General features: G+C 39.2%; 1 protein-coding gene across 2 annotated transcripts; it reads left to right on the plus strand.

Annotated features, from left to right (window-relative positions):
• Positions 1 to 726: 726 nt before the first annotated feature.
• Positions 727 to 23,904, plus strand: zfyve21 (zinc finger, FYVE domain containing 21). 2 transcript variants are annotated; one of them, XM_080202587.1, is made up of 8 exons: positions 727 to 878; positions 5,694 to 5,744; positions 8,974 to 9,142; positions 13,212 to 13,287; positions 15,782 to 15,873; positions 16,383 to 16,436; positions 17,915 to 18,057; positions 22,590 to 23,904. In XM_080202587.1, exons 1-8 carry the CDS (start codon positions 753 to 755, stop codon positions 22,623 to 22,625), a joined length of 747 nt encoding a protein of 248 aa, XP_080058713.1. In that variant the 5' UTR covers positions 727 to 752; the 3' UTR covers positions 22,626 to 23,904. The 2 variants fall into 2 exon arrangements, with proteins under 2 accessions (XP_080058713.1, XP_080058715.1); XM_080202589.1 differs by lacking the exon at positions 16,383 to 16,436.
• The last annotated feature ends 635 nt before the right edge of the window (positions 23,905 to 24,539 follow it).

The raw sequence follows: 24,539 nt of genomic DNA on the forward strand, positions 1-24,539 counted from the left end.
CGCTAAACGATTGGCTGCCTGGCTAGGTGCTGCTACTGGATTGGTCAATAACGGACGGGTGCCGAGTGATTGGCCAATGGCGATCGAGGCTCATGTGGAGGGCGGGACTACATTCCAATGGTAGAATCTGATTGGTTAATAATCCTGACTGTGCCACTCTGATTGATTAGTATCCCTGACTGTGCCACTCTGATTGGTTAATATCCCTGACAGTGCCACTCTGATTGGTTAATATCCCTGACTGTGCTACTCTGATTGGTTAATATCCCTGACTGTGCTACTCTGATTGGTTAATATCCCTGACTGTGCCACTCTGATTGATTAATATCCCTGACAGTGCCAGTCTGATTGATTAATATCCCTGACTGTGCTACTCTGATTGGTTAATATTCCTGACAGTGCTACTCTGATTGGTTAATATCTCTGACTGTGCTACTCTGATTGGTTAATATCCCTGACTGTGCTACTCTGGTTAATACTCCTGACTGTGCCACTCTGGTTAAGATCCCTGACTGTGCTACTCTGATTGGTTAATATCCCTGACTGTCCCACTCTGATTGGTTAATATTCCTGACGTGCTATTGGCAGAGGTGAGGGTTGGCGTGGAGCAGGCCCGGGGTTTGATTGGTTGTGATTTGGGAAGCCTGGCTGCTGATTGGTTTTGATGTGGGGAGCCTGGCTGCTGATTGGTTGTGATGTGGGCTGCTGATTGGCGGGCCGGCGCGGGGCTGCCTGTTGTTCACTCAGCCAATATGGCGGCCACGACGGACGGGAAGAAATTAGTGCGCAGTCCAAGCGGGCTCCGCATGGTGCCGGAAAACGGAGCTTTCGGTAGCCCCTTCTCGCTCGCTGAGCCGCAGTGGGTCCCGGACAAAGAGGTAAATGGCCGAGTGGGGGCACTGGCGCTTTGTTTTAATTCGCACACTGTTGTTGGAGGGGGTAAAGGCTGGACAGTTGCTCCGTGGGTGTCCCGGCCCACAGATTTTGTTTTAATATTCCCCCTTGGGTCGTGGGCGTCGGCGGCAAGGCGGGTGTGTTGATGTGGATCGAGCTGCGGCATCACAGAGTGGCATCCGCCCTGTTGACGTGTTGATAAAATGTTGGGTTCAAGTCCAGACCAAGTCCTGTCTGAGGTGGTGCTCACTTGTGTCTGTCCTGCTTTTGAATCCAGTTTGTTGGACTGTTTTTGTCTCTCTCGAGTTTATTGCCCTGTTGAGAAAGAGATGATAACGGCGGATTTGTGTCTTGTCACCTGGAGTTGACACCAAACATGTCTTTGTAGCAGCTCAGCTGTAGTTTTTGAAGTTTATTTGTTCCATTTAAGTATATTTCTTATCACAGATTGTAGTTTTGGTTTTATTCCTGGTCAATAAACTGTTTTGGCGAATAAACGCACGTTTTTTCGGTCCCATGTTTCCAGTACTCCAAAGTCCATTTTCACTTGGCTCCCAAGTTTGTTTTTAAAACCCTGCCCTGAGGATTCCCGTCTGCACCAGTGTTTACTCCACGTAACTGTCTCGATTTGTCACTCAGCCACTCACATGTAGGCAGTTCTGCTCCAAGACCACTGCTTTATAGAAACTAGATTAAAACTATCCAAGTTCAGCTCAAATCGACAGTTTTAGCTGAGAATCCGTCTGGTCTGGAATCAGGTACTATCGGGAAAAGCTTAGCCCATTTACATGTTTGCATATGTTTATGCCCAGTTTTCAGCGACTCGGAATGTCTGTTGTTCGATGGCCTTGCAGTTTTCCTGTTAAGGTGCACAGATAAAATTTACGAATTGATATGTCGGAGTTGACTAATAGATTTCTCACTTGCAGGTATCTAATTACCATATATTGACACCTTATTCCAGACACTTTTTGCCTTTCCTTATGGTACTTTCATCCATTGGCTTTCATTAAAGTGCAAGCAAAGTTTTTCCTTAATTGTGTTTCTATATCAGTAATAGATTCTAAGTGCCAGTTCAAACGTGTAATAAAGTATCTTCTTTGCTTTTACCTGATGTTACCACTATCTTAGTTGTGTAACTCTATCACTTCTCTATTGTTTATAATCTAAAATTTGCAATAAACTAAATATAACCTTTGGTCCCAGCAACAACAGACCAGTTCTGTTTGCTATAAAATATTTATTTCTTGCTTATCTTCTGTGAAGTTTTAATTCCTTGTTGCAATATCCTGTTGGTGCTAGGTGTTTGTATTGTACCTCAATATATTTAAGTTTGAATGTTGACAGGCAATTTGACTTTGGGTAATCTAGCTGAACTCTTTTCAGAATCTATTGTTTATCAGTTTATATAACAACAGATGTTACAGGATGATGATTAGTGCAAATTCTGGGCCAACTATTCCCCTTTCTTGATACAGGGCCCTACTCACTGCAAGTGGCTATACTGTTTCATATCCAAGATAAGCAAATTTCACAGACTAGAGACTGCATCTCAAAAAACAGGAAGTTCCAAATTCAGTTATGCATTGGATGAGCTATTGTTGACAGCTTAAAATTTAGATAACAATGATGTAAACACTCCTGCATCATTGAACTTCTCTGTTTTGCAACATGTACTTTTCCATGTGTTTGTCCTTCTACCAAATCAACTGAATGATAGAAAATGTCAGCATAAATCACAAAAAAAACCCACTGGCGATAAATAACCTATTGCGATGTTTTACATGTACGCAACAGAGTTTGTCATTCACTTTTGTGTAATGAAGCATAAGTAAAGTGTAATATTGTATATTAAATGTTTTCAAACACATTTTACTACCTACAGTTTATGACATTACCAAGAATTAAATAATGGTTTCAGTTTTTGTTTTAAGTTGCTCTTTTGTTCAAGTGGCTGGTTTGATACTGCATTTTTGCTCTTCCATGAAATCTATGAAAATGAATGAAAGGAGGGAAAAGTGGCTTTATTGATTTAGGAGAGCATTGTAGTGCTAAAAAGACAATGTCCCAATGGGGTCAAGGACCAAATGAATTTGGCTAGAATAAAGGAATGAAAAAGAATATTATTGCATTGTTCAGGTGGCAAGGTGGCACAGCAGTTAACACTGCTGCCTCAGCGCTAGGGACCTGGGTTTGCTTCCAACCTTGAGACTCTGTGGAGTTTGCACATTCTCCCCGTGTCTGCATTGATTTCCTCCTGGTGCTCTGATTTCCTCCCACAGCCCAAAGATGTGCAGGTTAGATGGATTGGCCATGCTAAATTTCCCCTCAGTGATCAAAGATGTGAAGTTAGAGGATATAGCGATGCAAATAAGCAGGGTTACGGCCTGGGTAAGATGCTCTGTTGGAGAGTCAGTGCAGACTCAAAGGACCGAAAGGCCTCTTCCTTCTGCATTGGAAGGATTCGATTTCTTTCTATCGTTTGAAGCCAAGGCTAATTGAAAGGGAAATAGTGATATTTTCCAAAACAAGGTAAAGGAATACAGACAAGAGAGTTGGAAATTCTGGAGGTGGATCCTTGCTGACAACATCTGAGGAAACAGGTTGTTTCAGATTTTAAAATGAGTCTTCTGAGAGTGAAATTTGAAAACTTTCATGTGACAATCATCTGGGGGAATTTGAACAGAAACCCACAGAAGCCTGAATGACATCTGATGCTTGGTTTCAGGGTGAGGTATTGTTTGGCCACAGTTAACCTGTTGGCTTACAGGGGCTGTGTTTACTGAGAATATTAAAGCATAATATATGTTTTGTACCCTGTTATTCTTGACATCTGTGTGAATTTGTGATGTGTGAGTGAAGGTGTATTGTAGTCAAACTTCTCATGTTTATTTTTTTCTGTTGATATAAGCTAATTGGCAGTCCTGTGACTCTGTTCATCCATGTGTCCTTAAAAAAACGTAAAAGTTAGGCTTTTGAGCAAGGGTTGCATGGCTTCCCAACCTGTAGTAACAGCAACTAGGAATGTAGCACTGTACTCTTGCTCAAGAAATTACTGTCAATTAAACATCATTTAAACCAATTCTAAATATTTGTTTTTGAATTGCATACTTTATCCCAGATATCTGGCTAAGACAAAATTATAAAAAGTAAACTGAACTTTGCTGTACTTGACATAATGAAGTCAGTACCATGTTAAATCTCAAAAAATATTTTGTGCTGCAAAGAAAAAGAAACAAAGAATTGTTTTGTATTGCACACAGGTACCTGAAAGAGATCATTGGAGTTGTAGACATGTGGTGCCAAATTAACTACCTAACAAACTCTGTGTGGCAGCTAGCTGTTGTATGAATTACCTCCTTTTTACTTGACAGCAGCCAGACCTTTTGGCTTATTGGAGAGCATATCTTCACAGCAAAATAATACGGTGGCCCTGAATTTCTTGGAATCCCTACTGTGCAGAAAGGGACCATATGGCCCAACATGTCTGCACCCATTCTCTGAAAGATTGTCCAGCCCAGGCCCTCCCATGAGTGACATAGTGGCACAGTGGTTAGTACAGCTGCCTCAGACCTCCAGGGACCTGGGTTCAATTCCCAACTTCGGTCACTCTGTGTGGCGTTTGCACATTCTCCTTGTGTTTTCCTGGGTTTTCTCCGGGTGCTCTGGTTTCCTCCCACAGTCCAAAGGTGTACGGGTTAGGTTGATTGGACATGCTAAATTAACTCTTAGCGTCCTGGGGTGTGATAGATTGGAGGGATTAGCAGGGTAGTTAAGCAGGGATAGGACTTGCGTGAGATTGGTATCAGCCCAACTTGATGGGCCGAATGGCCTCCTTCTGCACTGTAGGGATCCTGTGATCCCCTCCACTCTATCCCCGTAACCCCACACATTTATCATGGCTAATCCACATATCTTTTTGAGGAAACACATGCAGTCATGAGAGAGAACGTGCAAACTCTACAAGGCACCCAAGGTCAGACTTAAATCCAGGTGGCTGGTGCTGTGAGGCTGCAGAGCTTTTCCACTGTATTGCCTTTTTGAATAAAAACTATATTAATGACAATCCATTATTAATGTGTAAATTGTTCAGCAACTTGCTCCAAGAAAGAGATGCTATGAATTATGGATCATGCCAAGTTGCTGGACAGTTTGCATTGCCAGTTCATTTTGCTTTGTGAAAATGGGTCCTGTGCCTTAACTACCTGTGACTCTTATGAAGTTTCTGCATTTGCCTATTAAACTTGCACAAAGTTCAGTAATTAATAGATAATGTTCCCTTTCAGCAACATGAAAATAGTTACTGCCAGTCGATCTATCATGATCCAAAATATGAACAGTTAGAACTGTAGAATCTCATTCCTTCAAGTTCTGAATTATTGAAGATTTTAAAAATGTCAAATTAAATAAAAATCTTGCCTGACTGGCATTAACTTCACCTTTCTCAGTACTTTCTCTGGACATATTATTTACCGAGATCCCGGATACCCTATTGTCCTTGCCACAGCGTTATCAGTTTGGACTTTAAGCAAAAAAGTTTGCAACCTTAACATGCTCATCTCTTGCAACACTCCAATAAAAAGTTGTAGATTATATTCTTTAGTACAACATATTCCTGTTCTTGGAAAACATTGCATCCTGTCTCAATTTAAGATTGCTCCCAGTAGAAGGCATTTGCTAATGAATTAGTCATGTGCTGTACAATGTAAAGTTTACTAAAGCTTCATTCAGGAATACAATTACTTGTTAACTTCTGACTTAACGATTATTTCTCATACAATTTATATTTCTTTTCCTAGTGTCCCAGGTGTATGCAGTGTGAAGCAAAATTTGACTTTCTTACCAGAAAGGTAAGATACAATATTTTACATTTTATATTTAAGAAATCAAATAAAAGCCTTCACATGCTGTGCAAGGACAAATAATACATGACCAAGGAATGCAATAAATTTTGAAATCATTTTGGTACCTTTAGCCAGAAGTACTGAATAAAGTGTTGCCAATAGATCTTGGGTTCACAGTGAGAGCTGCTGATTGTTTTGGAGAAACGTTTCTTGAGTTTTGTTTGTCAGTCAGTCACTAGTGTGCAATTTCTCATGTTAAAAATGTTTTTGTCAACACTTGAGGAAATTAGTATAGAAGAGAAACAATTATTTTGGCAGTTTTCTAGAGGGAATGTATATTGAAGAGATCGTCACTACTGGACTTTACTACCTACTTGTAGCTGGTGGTCTAAGGGTATCAGGATGTTGTCTGCCCATCTAATACTGATAGAATCTCTGTGGGTAGAGTTGAGGAATCGCAAAGGCAAAAAGACCCTGAGGAGAGTTTTGAACAGGCCCCCTAGCAGTAGTCAGGATGTGGGGCAGAAAATAAATTAGGAGATAGAAAAGGCATATAAAAAAAGGCAATATTACAGTAATCATGGGGAACTTCAATATGCAGGTGGACTGGGAAAATCGGGTAGGTAGTGGATCCAAAGAAAAGGAATTTATGGAATGTCTTAGATTTTTTTTGGAGCTGCTTGTGACAGAGCCTACTAAAGAACAGGCAATTCTGGATTTGGTGATGTGTAATGAGGCAGACTTGATTTTGCAACTTAGTGAAGAAAGCCTTGGAGCAGCGACCACAATATAATAGAATTTACTTTGCAGTTTGAAAGGGAGAAGCTGAAATCAGATGTAAGTATTACAGTTAAATAAAGGTATTACTAAGATATGAGGGAGGAGCTGGCCAGTGTTGATTGGAAAGACAGCCTGGCAGGGAAGTCAGTGGAACTGCAATGGCACAATGGAAATTCATCCCAAGGAGGAAAAAACATGCCAAGGGGAGGACAAGCATCCATAGCTGACAAGGGAAGTCAAGGATAGCATAAAAGCATACAAAGTGGCAAGGATGATTGGGAAGCTTGTGAAACAACTGAAAAGGCAATAAGAAAGAAGATGAATGAGTGTTAGCTAGTAATATAAAAGAAGAAAAGTTTTTTTCAATATATAAAAGATGAGAGAGGCAAAAATAGCCATTGAACTGCTGGAGGAATAATAATAGGAAACAAAGTAATGGCGGAGAAACTGAATAGTTACTCTGCATCAGTCTTCACGGTAGAAGACACTAGGGGGATGCCAGAGCTCCAGGAGAGTCAGGAGGCACAGGTGAGTATAGTGGTCATCACTGAGGTGAAGGTTCTGGGGAAACTGAGATCTGAAGGTGGATAAATCACCTGGACCCAATGGACTACACCCCAGAGTTCTAAAAGAGATAGCTGAGGAAATTGGAGGCATTGGTGGTGATCTTTCAGGAATCACTGGAGGCATGGTGGGTACCAGAAGACTGAAAGTAGCTAATGTAACACCGCTGTTTAAGAAGGGAACAAGGCAGCAGACAGGAAATTATAGGCCGGCTATTCTGACATCGGTCATTGGCAAGATTTCAGAGTCCATTATTAAAGATGAGATTGCACAGTATTTGGAAATGCATGATAAAGTAGGACTAAGTCTTCAGAACTTTGTTGAAGGGAGTTCATGTCTAACAAATCTGTTAAAGTCCTTAGATAAAGAAGAACCAGTGAACGTGATCTATTTAGATTCCCAGAAGACCTTTGACAAGGTGCCGCATAGGAGACTCTTAATAGAGCCCATGGTGTTAAGGGTAAGATCCTGGCATGGATAGAGGATTGGCTGATTGGCAAAAGGCAAATAAAGGGGTCTTTTTCAGGTGGCAGCTGGTGACTAGTGGTGTGCCTCGTATCAGTGCTGGGATCACAACTTTTTACAATATACGTTAATGATTTGGAGGAAGGAACTGAGGACACTGTTGCTAAGTTTGCAGATGATACAAAGATATGTAGAAGGACGGGTAGTATTGAGGAAGTAGGGAGAGCTGCAGAAGAACTTGGACACGTTAGGAGAATGGGCAAAGAAGTGGCAGATGGAATACAATGTGGAAAAGTGAGAGGTTATGCACTTTGGAAGGAGGAATGGAGGTATAGACGACTATTTTCTAAATGGGGAAGTGCTTAAGAAATCAAAAACACAAAGAGACTTGGGAGTCCTTGTTCAAGATTCTCTTAAGGTTAACGTACCGGTTCAGTCAGCAGTTAGAAAGGCAAATGCAATGTTAGCATTCATGTCGAGAAGGCTAGAATGCAAGTACTTCTGAGGCTGCATAAGGCTCTGGACAGTCCCCATTTGGAATATTGTGAGCAGGATTGGGGCCCCGTATCTAAGGAAGGCCTTGGAAAGGGTCCAGAGGGGGTTCACAAGAATGATCCCTGGAATGAAGAACTTGTCGTATGTCGTTGAAGTATTGAAGGATGACGAGAGATCTTATTGATACTGTGAGGCCTGGATAGAGTGGACGTGAAGAGGATGTTTCCACTGGTAGGAAAAACTAGAACCAGAGGGCACAACCTCAGGCTAAAGGGACAGTCCTATAAAACAGAGATGAGGAGGAACTTCTTCAGCCACAGAGTGGTGAATCTGAGAAATTCTTTGCCGCAGAAGGCTATGGAGGCCGGATCATTGATCTGTTTAAGACAGACAGATAGGTTATTGATTAATAAGGGGATCAGCGGTTTGGGGAAAAGGCAGGAGAATGGGGATGAGAAAAATATCAGCCATGATTTGAATGCGGAGTGGACTGGATGGGTTCAGTGACCTAATTCTGCTCCTATGTCTTATGGTTTACTGACATATGTCAGATGAACTGAACCAAGGAGGAGGAAACGTAACATCTTTAATTTGAACTTAAATGATTTTTGTTTTTATTTGAATAGAGTCACTGTCTCTTGCTGCATTGAAATACCTTTCGATTAAAGGAATTGTAATATGTTGAGTGATGCTCCAAAATAGTTTGACTGTTTCCCATTGGCAGTTGTATTGCTTATCTCCCCATATCTTTAAAAGAGACATAGCAGTACATAGATGCAAAATGTAATTTTAAACTGGTGCATCCTGTTCAGTCAAGAAGCTAGATTTTTTTTTGAATACATCTCTGGTTTAAATTTTTGGTTTAATGTCACTTGTATGTATTCTAGCACAATTTTTGACTTTTTTTAATGCCTAACTATTCCAAAATTAGCATCACTGCAGGAGATGTGGAAAATGCTTCTGTGACAAATGTTGCAGTAAAAAAGTACCTCTTCCACGAATGTACTTCATAGATCCAGTGCGACAGTGTGCCGAATGTGCTCTGGTCTCCCAAAAGGAATATGAGTTCTTTGACAAACAGATTAAGGTGCTCATAAATGGTAAGATTTGTGTTACTTACTTTTATTACATCTTGTCTCCAAACATGTTTAAAAGGTATACTATTTGATAGTGGTGGGCAACCTGTGGCTCATCAGTATTCTGAGCGCAAGACATTGGTACCCATTGCCACATGCGAGGTTGCTGGATTTTGCTGTTTTCTGTCTGCATAATTTTTTCCCTACTGGTATCACTCAAGCAAGAGCACATGTGAGGTGTATGATGATTGCACACAATGACTGAGGACTGTGCACTTGCTCCACGTCAAATCAAAACACTGCTGCAGTTCAATTGGCACACCCTGCAAATTCTAGGTATGCAAGTGCAGTTAGCAGAATTACTGTATCCCAGGAGACCCGGGATGCACCACTGGCAGAGGTGGGAGGTTGTACTTTTTTAATGTTACTTGAGCGTAAATATTTCTTCTGCTACCATATGAAGTTGATGATGAATCTTTTAACAGACAAATGGTTAAGATGATTTGGATAAATTGAATGAGTGGGCAAATACATGGCATATGCAGTATAACATGGATAAATATGATATTATCCACTTTGGTTGGAGAAACAGAATGGCAGCATATTTAACAGGTGATTGGAAAATGTTGACTTACAAAAGGACCTGGATACTGTGGTACACCAGTCTCTCAAAGTTAGGAAGACCAATGGTGTGTTGGCCTTCATTACAAGAGGATTAGCGTACAGGAGCAAGGATGTCTTACTACAGCTTTACAGGGTTTTGGTGAAATCACACCTGGAGGACTGTGTGCAATTTTGGTCACCTAATCTATGAAAGGAGATACTATCCATAATAGAGTGCAGTATAAGTTCACCAGATTGATTTCTGGGATGGCAGGATTGTCATTTGAGAAGAGATTGGGTTGACTGGGCCTGTATTCACTGGAATTTAGAATGAGAGAAGATCTGTTGAAACGTATATATTTCTGACAGGGCTTTTCTCTTGCTAGGAGGTCTAGATCGAGGAGTCACAGTCTCAGAATACAGGATAAACCATTTAGTACTGAGATGAGGAGAAACATTTTCACTGTGTGGTGAACCTGTGAAATTCTTTACCACAAGACTGGAGCCAAGTCACTGAATATATTTAAGAAGGAAACTGGTTTCTGGAATCTAAAGGGTTATGAGGAGAGAGTGGGAGTATCAGCCACTATCCTATTGAGTGGTGGAGCAAGCTCAAAGGGCTGATTTTTTTTTTCTGTTAAGTATTTTTTTGATAATCCTATGAAATATTCGCATGTATTAAACACATTTAATCTTATTTGTGGGGTCATGGTTAGTGCACACTTCCAATTTCAATCTTGCAACCCATTGAGTAGGATTTGACTCGTTCCCTAACCTAGGTTGCTTACCATTGGTTTATGACCTATATCGTGATCACAATGTTTGAGGGGTACTTTTCATAAATATAACTTCAAATGATGATTATTACAACAGTTAAAATCCTGTTATGATGTTGGGTTAAGTACAGAAACTCATTGGCTGATAAGGCTGCATTTTTTAAAACACAAGTTAAAATTATTTGAAACATTGGTCTATCTAAAGTCTCTGGCAATCATGTTTTAAGCTTGTACTTAATGTCCGCATTTGCCTGGCAGCTGCTATTCATGTGTGTTAGTGAATATCAGCATTTACTGAGACTCAAGATGGCCATGCCTAGTCCAGTCCAGTCCTTGTCTGGTTGCCTTGCATGCATGTTTCCAGCAAAGGATTTCTGGAGAAATAGCAGGGGCTATTATCTAGCTTATCATTTTCCTTAACCCAGGAGCCCCAAGACCACGAGCTACTGCTCCAGCTGAGTTCATCCCATTTGGCATTGCCACAACGTGTGGCTTAGCTACTCACTGGTTAAGCTTGTTGGGTTATTAGGGATGTTGCTATTAGTTTCCAATACATGTTTTACAGATATTAGCAATTTAAGTTTGTCTTTTAACCCAAACAAATTGAGGTGTGGTTGCATCAACTTTGTAGCCAGCATCTAAAGACTAGCACTGGCTATTCATCATACCTGTCTGCAAACTTGCTATCGACTCTGGTACGAGACTTGCAGCAATGGGAAATCTTTTTGTGTGGAATTCCCTACAAGGGCTATGGGACTTGTGAACAGTACACCAGCCAGGTAGCTTCTTAACCCTAAGAATCCTTACTGAGACACATTGTTCTGAATCAAGAAACATCAGCTGGAATAGAAACCAGAAGCAGGTGTAGTCCATTTGGCCCTTTGAGCCTGCTCCGCCATTCATTTTGATCATGGCTGATCATGAAATTCAGTATGTTGATTGCTTTAGCCCCTAGAGCTATATCTAATTTCTTCTTGAAGTCAGACGTTTTGGCCTCAGCCATTTCTGTGGTACTGAATTCCACACATTCATTGCATGCTGGGTGAAGGAATTCTCCTTACCTCAGTTCTGAAAGGTTTATCCCCAAACTTTGATCCCCTAATTCTGGGCTCTCCCACCATTGGGAACATTCTTTCTGAATCTACGCTGTCTGACCCTGTTAGAATTTTTAAATGTTTCTGAGATCCCCACACATTCTTATAAACTCCAGTGAATATAATCTTAACTGATTTAGTCTCTCTTCATATGACAGACTGCCATCTCAAGAAGCAGCCTGGTAAACCTTTGCTGCACTCCCTCGGTAGCAAGGACGTCCTTCCTCTGATAAGGACACCAAAACTGCACACAATGCTCCAGGTGTGGCTTCGTCAACACCCTGTACAGTTACAGCAAAACATCCCTATCCCTATACACAATCCCTCTTGCTATGAAGGCTAACATACCATTTACCTTTTTTACTGCCTGCTGTACTTGTACACTTACTTTCAACAACTGATGCACAAGGACACCAAGGTCTCGCTGAGTATTCACTTCTCTCAATTAACACCCATTCAAGTAATAGTCTTCCTTGTATTGCTACTAAAGTGGGTAACTTCACATTTGTCTATATTTTATTGCATCTGCCATTCATATGCCTACACACATAGCCAATCCAAATCACACTGAAGCATCTGTGCATTCTCCTCACAGCTCGCCCTTCTACCCAACTTTGTATCATCTACGTCTTTGGAGACAATACACTCAGTTCCCTCTTCCAAATCATTAATACATAATGGGAACAGTTGAGGTCCTATCACAGATCCCTGCAGAACCCCACTAATTACTGACTGCCAATCAGAAAAAGACCCATTTATGCCAACTTTTTGCTTCCTATCTGCTAACCAGCTTTCAATCCATCTCAAGACACTACATGCAATCCCAAGTGCTTTAACTTTAGTTCATAGTCTGTAATGTGAGACCTTGTCGAAAGCCTCCTAAAAGTACAAATAAACCACATCCACTGACTCTCCTCGATCAACTCTACTAGGTACATTCTCAAAAGATTCCAATAGATCCATCAAGCATGGTTTCCCTTTTGTAATTCCGTGCTGACTTTGTCTGATTATACCACTTCTTTCCAAATGCTGAGTTATGAAAACGTTGATAATGGACACTAGCAACTTCCCCAGTACTGACATCAGGCTCACTGGTCTATACTTAATTCAAAGCTAAATCACATACAGAAAGTGAAATAGAAAAAGGGAAGGAAAGATGGGATTCAGAGAGGGGAGAAAATAGATAGAGATGGAAAATGTATTTAAATTAATTATTTTCAAACCTTCAGTAATATCTGAAGCATTGAGAAGCCACACTAAATTTTCAGAGGTTGTCTGGCACTGATTAAGGCAGTTAGATTTGAATGGACAACTTCAAATTTTTCTGGAGGGTTTAGGTAAGTACTGCAACTTCCATGTATTGCAATGCTGAGTCACTCAGTAAAATGCTAGTGCAGCGTAGCTTCTGGAGAACTGAGGCATCCCTAAATGTAACTTGCTGATTTTCATGTTTAATGTTGGACAGATGCAGATAATAGATGACAATTTGTTATTTTTAGTTGCATGCATTGCATTTTTTCCACTTTATTATACAGTTGTCCCAAGTATTTGAACTTTTCCTTTTCCTCTGGAATGTTGTACCTTGTTTTTATTCACACATTTTAACTGTTTGTTACCAAGGGGCTACATTCCTTGTAACTTCGGGTTCCTTAGAGAAAAGTGAAACAATGGGTTGTCGATTGTCAAACAACCACAGGTAGGTACAATTTTTATTTCAAATGTTTTGGCATTAGAATGTCTTGTCTGAATACGGTTTACATAGTACATGCAATATTTTTTATCAGCCGTACACTTCTAAATGTTCAGGAAACAAATGCTTAAGGCAAGCCTTGGGGGGAAAAAAGTTAGTTTGTTAATGCCACAAATAGGCTTACATTAACACTACAATGAACTTATTGCCTAGTCACCACAGTCCAGCACCTGTTCAGGTACATTGAGGGAGAATTTGGCACGGAAAACACACCTAACCAGCATGCCTTTCAGATTGTGGGAGGAAACCGGAACACCCGGAGGAAACCCACACAGACATGAGTCTGCACAGTGACCTAAGCCGGGAATCAAACCTGGATCCCTGGCACTGTTAGGCAGCAGCACACTGTGCCGCCCTGATAATTATGGTAAAGAATGGGGAGAGAGTGAGGCAGTTCAGTATTCCAAAGATGCATTATAAAACAAAATACAATATGAGCAAATATTGGATTAGATATCTAAAAGTTTGATTGAAGATGTAAGTTTTAAGCAACGCCTTAAGAGTAAAAGGAGGAAGAAAAGAATAGAGAGATTTAAGAAAGGAATTTCGGAGCTTAGGGCCTGGGCATTTGAGGGGGGTAGGGGGGGATAGCATCTGGTAGGAAAGGTATGAAGTTTGATCAACATTTTAAAAATTACATTTCTTTGCAGCATATGTTTTAAAAATCTGAACATTTTTCTTTAATTTTTAAGCAATTGTACTGAATTCACACATGGTGAGATGAGCAAAATTTAGACTGTTAGAGATTGTTCTGAATAATATTCGCCTTGATTTTTGTTGCTTCACGTTTTAAGCAATTTATTTGCAAATCTCGCACAATTTTTCACAATTTAATCACTTGCATTGATATATTAAGTAACGGCTTTATTTCTTTATCATGTACAGATATGTGTATCCTTTTTTTTCCTGTCAATTCACTACACACATCCTTTATTATCTGCAAACTTGCAGACAGTTCCCCCAATGCATAAACCAGATGCCAAAGACAAAGCCTTAACACTAATCCCTGCAAGACTCTATGGGGAATAGGTCCCCAAGGAAATTTTTTTACATTAATAACTGCTTCCTGTCTGCAAGAGTGCAATCAGTCCCTTATCCATCGATTCCATTTAACCTTATTTGGCAGTCATTTGTGCAAAGGCTTCTGATTCAAGATGCGCAACACATACCTAAAAGAGCCCTTTTTGGGAAAAGAAAATGTTTGTTCCTTCAAAGAGCTACAGATTGCAGCTAAGCAATATGTTCCGTGAAACAGTGAGTGTCCTTCCACCCAACATGTGGGTTGGGCATTCTGCAGGCTGTCAGCATGTGTCCTAGAATTTGAATTGGCTACTACCAACAACATAATCAGTTAGAGAGCATTTCCTACATAAGTACAAAATACCAACCCAGAAAAACACCTGGGAATTGACTGATCCAAATGGAAACACTGACCTCTTTCCTGGGCAAGCAACAAAGGTTATAAAGCATACTATGGTTTACAAATGAACCAAAATGATGTTGTCCTGTGAGTAACATATTAATATTAGTAACAAACACATTAGTAGAACATTTCTAATTCAAAAAATATAATTTGAGCTTGTGCATTTTTTTCTTTAAATGATTACTTTGAAATGTTAAAGAAGAATAAATATACACTGGTGTTCACAGTTCCCGTTGCTGGATTATTTTTAAAAATATTTCCCCACTGTTGGATAATAGAAGTTTAATTAGATAAGCCATGTAATATGTGCACAGTAGTTTTGTCCAGATTACTACTTTAACAATGTAGAATTTCCTTGGTCTGAACTTGATGAGTTCTAGCCACTAATTTTTGACAATGAGGAAACCACCACGTTTAAACCCTGATCTGTGCTGAGTTAGTTGATGCAGGCTGGAGTGTGGTAAGGCTGCTGCAGTTGGCATCAGTGCTTTCTTCTTAAAGCTGGGAAAAGTGAAATTGGTTTGGATTCTTGCTCCTGCTGCAAAATCGCTTTGTAGAATTGAGAGGACGGCATCGGGATTAGGTGTTTCACATGGTAGCATAATTGTAATCTGATAGCATGTAGTTTCATGTGTGAAGTATAGCCACTTTGAAGTGTTGCGGATTAGTGGTGCCAGTAAAGAGTCAATGGACAGAATTTACCATGTAATCTGCCACGTGTTTCAGTGGTGGGTGGCGACCTACCATTAACCAGCAGCAGGATATTCTGGCCCCACCATTGTCAATGGGATTTTCCATTGAATTCTCGCCTCACTGCCACAAAATCTGCAACGAGGATGCGCCGCCAAAAGGGCTGGAAGATCTTATCAGCGTGGATGGCCATAAAGTTATGCCAGTGACTCAAAGAAATAATGAAGGGCTTGTGGGCAAAATCTCAAGTTAAGAGAAAAGAAAAACTGAGAAAAATGTATAACTTGAACATTTTTCCTGAAATAATAACTTTTAAATTTTTGTTAGGTATCTGTACCTGGATGGAGAAAATCACTTTGAAATTGAAGTTCCCAGAATTATAAATGTTCAAGTGTTAACTGAAGGTTTTACTCCTGGAGGTAAATTTGTTAACCACATACTGGTTGTGTAATTAACCGATTTCAGCAGTAACCAGTGTTTTGTATAATAGCAGAAGAAATGCTGCCTTAAGATTATTGCGTCTTTAAAAACTAATGCCAGAGTGGACCTTGTACAGTAAATGGCAGAGTATTCCAAAGGAGTTGCCATGGGTTCATGTCCAAGCACCAGCTGGATAAATAAGTGTTTTTGTTTGGACAAGTTGAAATACCTTAGGAAGAAAAATTGATATGTTTCTATTACTCAGTTATGGGCCAGCATTGGTGATGTTGGTAATCAGCAGTGTGGAGTAACCTTCCCAATTAAAGTATGCTCTGATTGGATTTTTGTTCTTGATTAAATTTGGTTTGCTGCTTTTATAGAATTATTATAATGTAGTTAGTGGTATTTGTGTATTGAATTAGATGGTGGAGCTCATATTTTCCTGATAGAATGGCCTGAAACTAATCCTTCTTTTCAATGCCTGCTGCTGCCTATCGTCTTGGTGCAGAGAAAGATATTCACACTTACACCAGCCTACTGGAGAACCCGTACATTACAGAAGGTTAGAAGTACGATTGTCATCTTTGCCAACAGCTCATCATGTACCAATCTCCTTACATATGGTCCTTAGGAGCTTGGCTTGTTATTTACTGTATACTAGATGCCTTGCTGAATAATTTTTTCTGTGAGCTGTATCGCATGGGAGTTGAATAGAGTTGACGTGAGTTGTCGTTGGTGCTAACTTGGTGATGTATTGTAAATTACAAGGCAAACTCCTCAAAATCCTTAAATGCTTTTTTCTTTTTGTTTGCTTTACATTGCATGTGTTGTTTGCTAACTGTCAAAATGACAGCATTCTGCTTCCAAGTTTACCCTGTTAACACCTGTGCTTTACTTGCTCTGTATTTCCATCTAGTCCATCATCCCTTTTGTGTAGTGTTGCCAAAGACTGATAGCTTTGCAGTTATTTTAGGCTATTTGAAACGGTTCTAATAGTGGAACCAATTATGATGCGCGTAACTGAAAAGCATTTTCAAATAGTTACAGGATAATATGCTTTTTGTGGGCTGAGATGTAGTTCAGTGGTTGCATGTGCAATGTGATGTGCTGAGTTGCATGGATCAAAAGAGTCCCTGTTTGCCTTGTGCCGAGTTAGTCCCTTTCCAGTCAAGGTGACAATTATCTTGATAATCTGGTTGAGAAGGAGTGAGGGAACATCCACGGTTCCTGTTGCTGATTGATTGATTGCTATCCAACTCCTGTTGAATAAAGTGAATACTGGGTGAGAAAAGGGTGAAAACATTCAGTCAGTAAACCTATTGAGCTCATTCCCCACACTTCCAACATGAGCAATATGATTTTATACATATGTAGCTCTTTATCTGGGAAAAAACATTCAAATATTAGTGGAACTAATTGGTTTTAAAAAAAATACTAAGATGACAAAAAGGGTGTGCTTTTGAAGTCATGCTCCTCTTCGATGTGTTTTATATCCTGTCTATTCAGTAAATTCAGTTGTACGTTGATACCACGTCCTTGTTCATTAAATAGAACAAACTATTTGTATTACATGTAACATCTATTCAGTACTTGAACCATATTTTTACCAAATTACGTCCGATCTATTCAAAATTATATCAACTAAAATCATTGAACAGCTCACACAGCCACACACGAACAGTTTATGACAAACACTATTGGGACCTCAGGAAGCAGTTCTGCTGGCTTTCCTATCTGGGATTGTTATTTCTTTTCCTCCTTTTGCTTTGCCTAATAATAGTGTTTGTTTGAAAAAAAAATCAAAACATACAAAGCAATTATTGATGGAAGGAGAAATAGTAATTGACTGAGGGGGAAGCTTTCAGGAAAGTTCATAGAATTATAACGCTACATGCAGTGCAGGAAGAGGCCACTTTTGTTAACTTGTGAAAGTGAGTATTTGGTAAAAAGAAATTCTAGGTGAATGATGCAAGAAAGTAATTTCAGTAGTTTTCTTTTAACAGAATTTTAATGGAGTCTGATTTATCTGTACAATTTCAGGAGGTAATACACGTGCCACAGGAATGCTGGTCCAGTACAAAACTTTGGGCTCCCAGGAGCCGAGACAGCTGAAGTTAAGTGCATCTGATGACTTTAACAGCAACAAGAAGGTGTCTGTTGGCTGGCTGGCAGCCATGCATAAGGTAAAACGCCTAATGGATCTGCTACAGTCTTCCACCAAAGTTTTAAGAAAACATTCTTTGAATCTGAAGTAACTTGTTCTTTACTGCAGCAAATTAAAATATAACTTCAGATACAGGATATTTGAATTTAAAATTGGCTTATACAAATGCTAAAATCAAATGACGTGGGCAGGACACAAATTTGTTCGCTGGATGGGATTGTTGAAATATGTCTAGAACTGTTACCTTAATCCTTAGTTGCATGTTCAGGAAGAGGAAAAATGATTGATCTGATTGTGGTCTTATTCCACTTTCCCTGCCTGCCCCCATAACCTTAATAGATCAATAATCTGTCTGACTCAACCTTGAATATATTCAACGACCCAACCTCCACTGCTCTTTGGGATAGAGAATTTCAAAGATCCATGATCTTAGAGGAAAATTTCTCCTCATCTTCATTGTAATCCTGTATTCTGAAACAATGCTTCCTAGTTTGAGATTCCCTCAAGGTCAGGCATCCTGTTAAAGCCCCTCAAAATCTTGTGGTTCAATAAGATGCCGCCTCATTCTTCTGAACTCCAATGAGTAAAGGCCCAACCTGCTCAACTGTTCCTATTAAGACAGCCTCTTCATCCCAGGATTCAACCTAGTGAAACTTCTCTGAACTGCTTCCAGTGCAAGAACATCCCTCAAATAAGGAGACTGTGGTGATGCAGAGTTCTCAGTGTGGTTTCACCGATGCCATGTACAGTTGTAGTAAGGCTTCCATACTTCATTATCCATTTACTTTCCTACTTGCTGTTCCTGCATGCTATTGTTTTGTGTTACGTGAACATAAAGATCCCTCTATTCACACATTCTCTGGTCTGTCTCCATTTAAATAATATTTTGCTTTCCTATTCTTCTTGTCAATGTGGACAATTTCACATTTTCCCACATTATACTTCAAATATTTGCCTACTTCTTTAACCAGTGCATATTCCAATGCAATTTGGGTCCTCACAACTTGCTTTTCCAAGTACTTTTTCCAACTACTTTTGCATTGTCAACGAATCTGGTTCCTTCATCCAGGTCATCAGTAGATTGTGAATAGTTGCTGATCCAGCACTGAATCGTGGCATTCCTCCATTAGGGTTTTAACAATCAGAAAATGATCTATTTGTCCTGATTTTCTGTTAGTTAGCTGATCTTCTGTCTATATTGCACCCAACACCATGGGCATCTTGTGCAGTGGCATTTTTTAAAATGTCTTTTGGAAGTCTCAGTACACCACGTCTTCCAGTTCCTTTTTATCCACCCTGCTCTAGAACTCAAGACATTTGTCAAACACTTTCCCTTTCATACAATCAAGCATAGTTAGCATGGTTTTGTTTTGATTTTCTAAACATCTTGCTATTAATTCCTCAATGGATTCCAGCATTTTACCAATGACAAATGTTAAATGAACTTGCATACAGTTTCCTGCTTTCTGTCTCTTTTTTTCCAATCTAGAATTTTTGCAGAATCCAGGGAATTTTGAAAGATTGCAGTCAATGCATCCACTAGCTCTGCAGCCACTTCTTTTAAGATCCTAGAATGCAAAGCATTTTATACCAGGGACTTGCCAATCTTTCATCCCATTAGTTTGGTTTTTTTTCTGTGATTGTTTTAAATTCCTCCCTCCATTTTGCCCACTAATTTTCAACTATTGTTGGAATGTTTGTGTCTTTTACCAATAAGACAGATACAAAATATCTGTTCAAAGTCTCCATCTCATCCTTATTTTCCATTATTAATTCCCCAGTCTTCTCTAAGCAATTAATATTTACTTCAGCTAGTCTTTTTATATAGTTGTAGAAGCTCTTGCGTCTTTTTTATCTCTTCCTAATTTACTCATTTTTTTCTCTTTATAATTTTCCTACTTATCCTTTCTTAGTTTCTAAAATATTTCTAATCTTCTGTCTACCTTTAATCTTCACAATATTGAATACTTTTTCAATTTGATGCCATCTTTAACTTCCTTAGTTAGCCATGGATAGTTAATCCATCTCATAAGGATCTATTTCTCACTTGATAATATCATTGAGAATTATGAAATATCTCCTTAATATCTGCTATTGTTTGTCAAATGTCTTGTCTCTTAATCTACTTCCAAGTTGCTGAAGCCAATTCTGCCTTCATTAAAGTAATTGGCCGCTCCCAGCTTCACATTCAGGATACCCTCTATCATGTGTTGTGCTACCAGTGTACTAAATGGAATAGATGTTGAACAGATCTAACAGCTCAAAACTGGGCATCCATGAGGCGATGTACAACAGCAGCAGCAGAATTGTATTCAACCACAATTTGTAATCTCATATCCTGGCATGTCCCCTATTCTACTGTTACCCGAGCTGATCCCTCAGCTTTAAGTTTCAATGAAGAATTCAGAAGAGCATACCAGGAGCAGCACCAGGCATACCTAGAAATTAGGTGTCAACCTAGTGAAGCCACAACACAGGACCACTTGTATGCCAAATAGTATAAGCACTCAGTGATAGACAGTGCTAAGTAGTTCCACAACCAATGGATCAGATTTAAGCTGTGCAGTCTGCCACGTACAGTTGTGAATGGTGGTGGACACTTAAGCAAGTCACTGGAGGAGGGAGGTTCCTCAAATATCTCTATCCTCAATGATGGGAGAGCCCAGCACACATGCAAAAGATAAGGCAACAATCAAGTGCTGAGCAGATGATCCATCTATGTCTCCTGCTGAGGTACCCAGCATAACAGCTGCCAGTTTTCAGTCAGTTCAATTTGCTGCACGTGATATGAAGAAAGAGCTAAAGGCACTGGATGTTGCAATGGCTGTGGGCCCTGACAATATTCCAACAATGGTACTGAAGACTTGTGCCTCAGAACTTGCGTGTCTTTAGCCAAGTTATTCCAGTACAGCTGCAACACTGGCTCCTACCCAGCAGTCTGGAGAATTGCCCAGATACATCCTGTACCCACAAAGTAGGACAAATCCTACTGGCTAATTACCGTTCCATTGGCCTACTCCTGATCATCAGTAAAGTTGTAGAAGGAGTCATCAACAATGCGATTAAGCTCCATTTACTTAGCAACAACCTGTTCAATGACACCCTTGTTCAGGTTCTGCCAGGACCACTCAGCTTCTGACCTCATTGCAGCATTGGCTCAAACGTGATATCAAAGCAACATTTGACCAAATGTGGCATCAATGAATCCTGGTAAAAACTGAAGGAAATGGGAATCGAGGAAACTGTCCTATGTTGAGAGTCGCACCTAGCACAGAGCATGATGATTATGGTGGTTGGAAGTCAGTCATCTCAGTTCTAGGATGTTACTACAGGAGTTCTTCAGGGTAGTGTCCCAGGCCCAACCATCTTCAGCTGCTTCATCAATTACCTTCTTTTCATCATTGGAGAGACAATATAACATATGGGTAAAATTCTGAAGGGGGTGCATGAGCAGAGCAACCTGGGTGTATATTTACATCAATCATTGAAGGTGGCAGAACAGAGAGCAGTTAATGCACCTGCTGCATACCCAGTTTACCAACTATGGCCTTTAGGATTTGACCAGCTCGGTCTGTATCAGTACCACTGCGCCACTCTCTTGGTGATGCACATTGAAGTTCCCCACCCATAGTACATTCTGAGTACAGAGTACATGTTATGATACCTCTTCTCTTCAAGATTATCCTGTCTCATTACACATTACCATATCTAAAAAAGCCTGTAATTCGTTGGTTCCATAATTAATTTTCCAAGAAACTGGTCTGAATGCAGTCAATGAACCTGTCCTCGGGTGTTCAGCAAGATGTTAAAGATCCCCAGGTACAATTTCAAAAAGTGCGTTAGCCCTGTGTCATGGTAAATATTTATCCTCAAATACCATCATTGTTTTGATTATCTGTTCTTCATATTGCTGTTTGCTGGTGCTTCATGTTTACAGATTGACTGCTGTTTCCTACATTATCATTGTGACTACACTTCAGAAGTACTTAATAGGCTGTAAAATATTTTGCGATTGTCCTGAGATCATGAATGATGCTATATAAATAGCAGCTATCGTCCACTGTTTAGGTATAGATGGCTAGCTGAAAGATACATTTTCACAATGACCTCAGGACACTTTTATTGAAGCAAAATACATTATAACCGCTGCCTGTCCTAGACTTTGAATGTGATTACCAATTTGAATTCCACTGTGGACACTTGTATTGCAGCCTGTAACTGTTAATTGTAAATGGCCCAAACCCATTTCAGATGGGATTCTTTACTGCCATCAGATTTGGAAACATTAATTTCACCAGTCTTGGCTGGATTTGAATACTTGTGCCAAAGGAGGGAACAATGTGTGAATGCATGATGTTGTGTATTCTCATTTGAACCAAAAAAATTAACAAAATTAGCTACTTAGCCTAGCGATCGGCTGTGTTTTCCTGCACTCTACAATAAAGCAAACAATGTACTATATAATGATTAAGAATTAACAATGTTGTGTTTCTTGTCCTTTACTTTCATTTCTCACCCTCACCCCTACCCCTCTGCCATCTAAATCCATAGGCTGCCAAGCTGCTATCTGAATCAAGAGACCAATAACTGAGTTTCAGAGAAATGGAATGAAACAATATGTTAGCCAGTTTTACCCAGTTTCTGTGCTCACCGCTTTGATATATGGTGAGGTTTTCTTAATATTTTTTGTATTAAAGTGATTTTCTGAAAACACTTCTTAGAATGCAACAAATGTTTCAGGAATATTTTTGGTGCATTGAAGTATTCTCAAAGTATAGTGCAATATGTAGAATTTACAATGTTTTAAATGTAACCTTTCACATTTAAATTGAACTTTGCTAAGTATTTTTGTTAAATCTTCGTATTTTTATCACTAACTGAACTGCAGTGCGAGGCTGCTAAAATAAAACACCTTTTTGTTACAGAATGCACTTCTGATGTAGATTGCTTTATTTTATTACATTATCAATATGAAGTATATAAATTTATAAAATTGTATTGAGGAAAGTGGAAATAAGTACAATTTGCATTAATCTTCAGAAAAATTTAGACTCCAGCTCTACACAGGTGATTTTTGCCTGTATGAGGGAAGAAAATGTTTACATTTTAATTTTTTGACAGGAAGTACTTAAGTCAATATGAATAAATATCACCTTCAGTTCCAATTAAAACTTCAGTGTTGCTTGCCTTCTCCCTCAGAGTGAAATTTCATTTTGGTATACCAAAGGAAATAACTACATGTACATATAATGAATACTTTGCATAACCATGTCTGTTCCTCATACTGCTAAATCTGTATAAGTATTAGAGGATGATGATTAGGGGACTACCTTTATGATTGTAGATCGTCTTAACTTATTTGGTAATCACTGACTATAATTGGATGTAGTGTCCAAAAATCTAAAGCAGCAATGCACATGATGTATTTGTAAAACAAAACTACTTAGCTGGGGGAAAAAAAAAGTCTGATTTTGTTTATATACAAAGGGAAAAAAAACTCACCTGTGGGTTTCAGTGAAACGCCAATAAATGTAAAGATGGAGATGGCCTGAAATTTGTAGCTAGCTCAGAGAAATTACATTTTCAAAAAACTGATGCTAATTTGACACTGACTTTTTCTGTTCTTAGCATGAAATAATTCAGAAAATAGTGGCAATTTGATTTGAGAAAGGGGGTACCAGATGTTACATATTCCGTTTCCTGGACCAAATGGGTGTGAAACTTCTGGCTATGTAGCAGATTGACCTTAATTGAAATATTGCATTGTAATGTCATGTTTTATAGATCTCTCTAATCAATGTAATTATTTAAGCACCTTCTGTATGAAAAACTTATCCATATTCAATAAAATGCAAATATAAACTTCTGTAAGCAACGTCTTAGTTCAATTTCTGTTATTATTTTAATACAATAGAATCAGCTTCATTTGGAACCTTGTGATTTATATCTACAAGGTGGACTTTAGTTAAAATTAATGTTTTTCTTTACCACCTTAAAAATCTAGGTTCTCACCCAATGAGAGCTCCTGATTTGAAGGGATACTAAAGGGTTGATGGGTCTGGATTATAGAGGGGTGATGTCTTGAAGTGACTAGCACTAAACTTTTTTCTCCATTTCATCTGTTAATGGTACCTTGAAAAGCTTTGTGCTTCAGCAATCAGTTGAATAGCTTGTAAGATTTTTTGTTTGATCATTTGTTAAAGGATTTACCATTTTGTAGCTGGTGAAACTCTTAATGGAACACAAACCTCTGGAAGAAATTGATTACTTTGTTTTTCAAAATGCCAGCAATTCTTCAGTGGAGAAGAATGTGACACAACACTCTGACAATTCAAATCTGAGACGTGAGGTTATTTTTTTCATTTTTCTTTCTTCTCCCTCCTACCTTGTACCCTTAATCCAATAAAGACCTTCATTGCTTTACACACAGAAGATTCTGGAAGTCAAATCAGAGGAAATACAATTCAATGAAAATGTGAACTAGCAATGGACTAGTAATGC

Source organism: Carcharhinus amblyrhynchos, chromosome 14, assembly GCF_965287045.1.
Source record: "Carcharhinus amblyrhynchos chromosome 14, sCarAmb.v2.hapA, whole genome shotgun sequence".
NCBI lineage: Eukaryota > Metazoa > Chordata > Chondrichthyes > Carcharhiniformes > Carcharhinidae > Carcharhinus > Carcharhinus amblyrhynchos.

Excerpts from the sequence above, each read along its gene's own strand:
- zfyve21 (XM_080202587.1), top strand. The coding sequence starts at position 753 with ATGGCGGCCACGACGGACGGGAAGAAATTAGTGCGCAGTCCAAGCGGG. Across the intron at positions 13,288-15,781 it reads CGATTGTCAAACAACCACAG|GTATCTGTACCTGGATGGAG; the intron begins GTAGGTACAATT and ends AATTTTTGTTAG. Across the intron at positions 18,058-22,589 it reads GGCTGGCAGCCATGCATAAG|GCTGCCAAGCTGCTATCTGA; the intron begins GTAAAACGCCTA and ends CTAAATCCATAG.